Genomic DNA, 6,000 nt, shown 5'->3' with positions numbered 1-6,000 from the left:
TTCCTTATAATGACACAATTCATAGCAGTGAAATACTGATTGTATTAAGTGAGTTTTCAAATTGATGGATTCTGTTACTCAGTTATTTGGGATCAACATAAATCGTTGCTGTTTCTGGTAGAAATTTATTTACCAAGTTTCAGCAATATGTCCTTTATGTCTATGAATAGAGCACGAGTCTCAAACTTAAATTAGCTTGGTATTGACCACTGCATATTGTCATTTCATAGGAAGGCCACTTTAACATTAAAATACAACAAGAGGGCAATATTTCTGAAAATATACTTTTAACAGTTAGAGCAATTCTTTTTTACTTTAACTGTATTTCAGGGGTTATCAAAGTAAAAAAAATGGGTCTGCATGGTATAGATATTGTCAGTGAAGGAGTCATTAAAGTGCAAAAAAGTTGAACACTGCTTTGTTTGATTTCAAACACATGCCTCCACCAGGCCCAACAGTCCCCTTAAATTCAAGCTGCACACACTTATGGTGTGAAAGTTTTTTTACTAAGACAACTTTTCCCTAGAGAAAACCCCCACCCCCTATCCCAATGTTACAAAAAGTGATAAAAAAAATCTTGGATCTACACAAACATTTCACTCATGGAAGAAATTTTTTCATAGTGTCGTCCTTGTTTGTAGTGAGAATGCAGCACCTAAAATGTTAGTACCACAGTGATCAGATTATATGCAACTGGAAACATATCTGTCCTTGACCAGCTTGACCTCAGCTGTACCCTTTAAACTAAATCGGCACTCATTAGAGCACATACCTCTGCCATAGTCCATCAGTCCCCTTATGAAACGAAATGGATTTTTATTGAGAAATCAACAAACATACAAAAAAAACTTATTTCGCTTTGTTAATGAAAGTGGAAAAAAAAGAAACCATCTGCCCCCCCCAGCAAGTCATGGGAATCGATTCAGCAGCTTTAGCGTAAACCTGCTAACAAACAAACAAACACAAATGAAAACATAACCTATTGGTGGAGGAAATTAAGTAAATTTTACTTTAAATGATTGCTCACCTAAACCAGTGTTTGATGGAATATATTATTTTTATTCATAATGAAATATTTTCCAGCTTCTACCAATGCAGAGAAGGATTTAGATATTTTTCCACCAATGAATGAAGCCCAGATTAGCAGTGAGTGTATTTGAAAGAGAAAACAACAACACATATACATGGGTCAACATGTACATCCCATCAGCAGCCGTATGGAACATTTAGAACCTTCAGATATCACTCACACAAAGTGGACAACAGTACACCAAAAAAAAAATTATAAAGCATCTTTCAAAGTCAGTTGAAAGTGCAAAAGAAAGCTGATAAACACAGTAAAACAAGAGATGATGAAGAAGAGGGTAATATAGGCCGTGGTCGTGCATGATCCTGAGCGGATTGGTAAAGTCTTACAAATCACTAAAACGATTTTGTGACAACCTGCTGCCTGCTCCCCTGCAACTACAACAATAAAAGTGTTGCCACACAAGGAAAAAAAATAGTGCAAATGAGATGATATCAAAATCAAGATCAATGACAAATATTTTGAAAATTGCTCCAAAAGATAAATCTGTTAAATCCGGACAGTTTTTGTTGAAATATTTCGTCATACAACATACGGAACGTTTTCAAATTCAGATATTCTTCAATGTCTTGTAGCTCTCTGACAACAGAGCAGTGATGCTGTTGGATGACACTTCACTTATGAAGGGTGATAAGGAACCACGAAGAAAGTGTAACAACACTGCACCCTAGTGTCTGCATTGAGTCTATACAGCTCAGGAGGTCAGGAAGTGCATGTCACATATTGTTCAATAGATGGCGGTCCTGAGCTAAACATTCATCTAAAAAGGTCTCAGTGTACCATATCTTAGCAGTGGGTGAAACAAACAGGTCAAAATACAATAAAACAATCTACAGTGAATAGCTCATAGTGTTTGTTGTAGCTCAAATATTTTATAATTTAGAAAATGTTATGAATTAGTTAATTTTCCACACACAAATAGACTGAATATCTGGGTTTGTTGTGTTTTTTAAGTATGTTCCTATGTGAGTTTATTGCTTCTTCTCAGAAGAAATTGTATCATCTTTGTCTGCATCTCCACAGTGATCCACAGTCATTTGGGAGTCATTACCGATCATTATATATTGAGCATGCTCAATATGGATGTTTGGATGCTGTTGGCACCGAGCGCTGCAGTCGCCCCCTTCCTGTAAACTGGAACCAAGAAGGAGGTTTTGTGTCATTAAAAGATTCATGTTGTCTCGCTCCAGTGCCTGTGATTCTTTACACTGTTGGATCAGCTTCATTTGATACTGACTTAGTCGCCTAAGTTCCTCCTGTTTCTCCGTCTGACTTTTCATTTTCTGCCCCTCTTCCCAGACTCTCTTTTGTCTGTTAATGTTTGCTGGAGTCAACGATCGTCTCACCTTTCGGTCAAAGCTGCTGTTCTCCACTAGCGGAACTATTGTGTTGAGAACCATGGGCATGCTCTTTCTCGGCAGGCTGTTCTCCCGTGGCACCAGAGGGATAACCGTGTTGTGCTTGTATTTGTTGTTGATGGAGTTGATCAGGGCGGTGTCTGTCTCCGTCTGCAACATGCGAGTGTTGAAGTTGCGGGTGAGAAGCAGCAGGGTGAAGGCTGAGTTGTTGATAGCGTCCTCCACGCACCTCAGGGTGCTCTTTCCAGGGATGGCAAACTCTGAGAAAGTCACACCTTCATAGCCAGTGACCGTTTCCATTCTTTCCCTCATGCTCTCGGCCACGTCTATGTCCTCTGGTGAATGCAGGATTACAAATGCATAAAAAATAGCCTCCTCCTCTTCTGCAGCTTCACTTTCATGCAGGTCGTCTCGAACAGGTACCTTGGGGACACACGTGTTTGCTGCAGTAGGTAGTTCACAGTTTGGTAGGCTGCTTGGTTTGGTGGCTTGAGTTGGAGTGATAATCGGAATGTCCGACTTACTGCACAGTGCTGAGGGTGGTGTGTGCATCTTTGAGTCTTTCTTTGTTTCAAGCGGAGCTGGTTCATTGGATTTAAGCTCCTCAGATGAGTGAGACTGCCCACGTTCAAGGAGACAAGTGTTCAGTCGGGGTTGATCGATTGCTTCTGGGGATATTTTGTCCACTTCGAACAGGGCTGTTGGGGGGATACTAATTTCTAGATGAGTAGGGTATGAGGGCATTGAGGAGCCTGCCTCCAGGGGGCTGGCAAGGCTGTAACCTCTCTCTGACCGATTCGTAATTTGTAAGGTTTCATCCAGGTTTCTCTGAGGATCAGGCCCTGACAGGAGGTCTCTTGAGGAGCACATCAACTCTTCAAACTGAGGCCCACAGACATTTCTAGCTTCCTCTCTGAGTGGGTCATATTTTTGGCCGTCAACAGAAACGGCTCTCTGATAGGCCAAATTCCTCAGGTTCTGATCGCAAAGACTCCTCTCCGACAAAACCTTAAAAATTCGAGCCAACACGGCCAAAGATTCTACTGTAAACTCTTGTAAATCACCACAGTTATCCCTAAAAGCTTCTAATTTACCTCCACTCATTCTCCACCTTTCGCCCAGATGTTTGGCGAGGCCATTGTCCTTCAGCATCTGGAGTTTGTTCAGGACGCGCTCCTCTCTCTGGAGGATGATCAGACACAAGACGTGTATGACATCATCCTCAGGAGACTCACCCAGCTGAAGAGTCAAGCTCACCAGCCGCTCCGAAGGCGCTTTTAGTAATATGTCAAAGACGTCTCGCACTCCCGTCCCCTGTTTTTCTTGTTCTTCCTGACTCATTTTCAGTTGGTCTTGCCACTCCACCTCCAGACGTTAACAGGACGTGGCTGGGTCACAGGGGATTCTCCAACTTGGTCTCTTGTCTCTCATTGTTTCAGATACGTTGGAGAGGTGCACAAGTTTGAGGCCATTCTTGCATCTTTAAAGATATGAAAACAACAAGCCTTCAGAAATGGTACGGTCTTAACAGGAATGTTTGCTTTAAATTACATGACACTTTCAAGTGAGTTTGTAAAAGTAGGTCAAATGAAATTTTATAAATGAACATGTGTTTTATTGCTTCATTTCGACCTGATACAGCAATGTAAAGAGAATCGGACAGTTGCTCACCGGCATGGAGTTCCAGGTGCCAAAAACAATGAACTTTGAGTTTGTTGCCGGCTTGAATAAGGAAGTCACTCAGAGAATCTCTATTCCAGCTGAGCTCAACCGAGAGAAACGTTGTTCTGTCAACAGGAAGCTCTGGGTCCACGCCTGAGAGCCAGCTGCCTCGACCCCACTTTGTTCTGTTAGTCTTGTCCAACTTTTGCAGTCCAGTTGATCAGAGGAAGTACCTGTGGCAGTTCAGGCCTCTGTCTCTGAAGCACGCTAGAACACAATGATGATGTCACAGCTTGTAAAGTATGGGACCTCATGAGGGACAAAAGACAAAACCAGGAAGAGGAATAACTATGTGAAAAAAAGCACAGTTGTCCACTTAACCAATGGCAGAGGTTGAGGAAGAACTCAAACATAGATAGATAGATAGATAGATAGATAGATAGATAGATAGATAGATAGATAGATTCGTTTCACACGTTTAATACTGTAAAGTATAAATCTAGTGGAGTATAAAGTAAAGTTATTTGCTGATATATATAGAGGGTTAAAAGCGAAAAGTACCAGAAAATAATACTACTTACACAACAGTAACAAAGTTTATGTACTTTGTCGTATACCATCACTGCCTAATAGAAAAAACATGCAGAGCCATGAGTTGTACTTTGTCAAGCTAAATCAACTTTTACGTGTTCAAATCTCTTATAACATAGCCAATCAACTGAGAAATAAAGAGTTTGTGATTAGTGTGGAAGTCTCTCAGCTCCTCGTGCACAATAGGCGCCGAAGAGAGAGAGGAATTCTGGCTTTTCCCCCTCTCTGCTGAGAGGCAAGTGTATTTTTATCCACGGAGGAAACCTCTAACCCTGTATTTACCAGGGGTGGGGTCACACCAGGCAGAGTGCAAGCCAAGATCATATCCTTCACTGCAGTGGCAGACAGAGAGCCTCACTCTACGAAACGCTGAGTGCATCGCGATATGTTTACTGTATGACCACTTCTAAGAGTAACTCTATAGGAAGCTCGGTTTCTGTGCCTGCCTAAAAATATGGCTATTGTGAGTATGTGAGTATGTATGTTTCTTTTACCAAATAAATTGTCACCATTCAGCTGAGTTATAAAGCACATGCCACCGAGGCCATGGCTCTGTTGTTTTAAGCATAAGCCCATTCATGGCCGACAGCCGAGCTCACCAAGCCAACTGTTGGGCCTGTATAAGAAAATCATTAGAGGGCACGGAGAGGGTCAGGAAAGGGGGAGGGCTGTTTTCTTTTCGCTAAAGAGAAGATAAATGACATTTTCTGGGAGAGCAGGGGGTGGTGTTTTTATTTCACTCCAAATTCATATCTTATTTTGTATAGGCCTAAATAATATATATATAAAAACAGATACTTTCTGACCAGAGATTGGGTTCAACAGTATTTAATATATCTGCTTCCAAATGTACTGGCTTAATAAGTTTTGGTTATTTCCTTCTTCAAATAAATTATTGTTTTTTATTTTACTCATTTTCAACAACGTTCAAGTGTTCTCACTGCTTTGTGATAATCATTTACCCGGTTCTGATATTTTTCCTTTTGCTACAAGGGACAGGGCTTGCTCTTCTCTTTGGGGGATGCAGGGCTGCACAAGAAAAAGAAAAGCCATTGCAAATAAAATGTTGTTATTTCAACATGATGGATGATAGATACATATTTAAGTGAGGGAGTTTTAGCTTTTTGTAATATTTACATTGTGTGTTTTGTCTATTTTAACAGTACAAACATTCCAATAGATAAATTTCATAGGGATCAACATTGTCTTTGAGATGCTGTTGATGAGGGGTGTTCTGGTTGAAATGCAGATACACTTTATAAACTCTCTCAGCCCGTGTTTGCCCTTGTATACCTCCCCATC

General features: G+C 40.9%; 1 protein-coding gene across 1 annotated transcript; it reads right to left on the bottom strand.

Moving 5' to 3' along the window:
• Positions 1–796: 796 nt before the first annotated feature.
• ticam1 (TIR domain containing adaptor molecule 1) lies at positions 797–4,422 on the bottom strand. Its single transcript, XM_053437203.1, has 2 exons — positions 4,117–4,422; positions 797–3,925 (listed from the first exon to the last, which is right to left on the bottom strand). Exon 2 carries the CDS (start codon positions 3,784–3,786, stop codon positions 2,059–2,061), a length of 1,728 nt encoding a protein of 575 aa, XP_053293178.1. The 5' UTR covers positions 3,787–3,925; positions 4,117–4,422; the 3' UTR covers positions 797–2,058.
• Between the last annotated feature and the right edge of the window lie 1,578 nt (positions 4,423–6,000).

The sequence above is a fragment of the Pleuronectes platessa genome, chromosome 13 (assembly GCF_947347685.1).
Source record: "Pleuronectes platessa chromosome 13, fPlePla1.1, whole genome shotgun sequence".
Taxonomy (NCBI): Eukaryota; Metazoa; Chordata; class Actinopteri; order Pleuronectiformes; family Pleuronectidae; genus Pleuronectes; species Pleuronectes platessa.
Note: the sequence above shows the minus strand (reverse complement) of the source record. Positions and strands in the feature narration are given on the sequence as shown.

Excerpts from the sequence above, each read along its gene's own strand:
- ticam1 (XM_053437203.1), bottom strand. The coding sequence starts at position 3,786 with ATGAGTCAGGAAGAACAAGAAAAACAGGGGACGGGAGTGCGAGACGTC.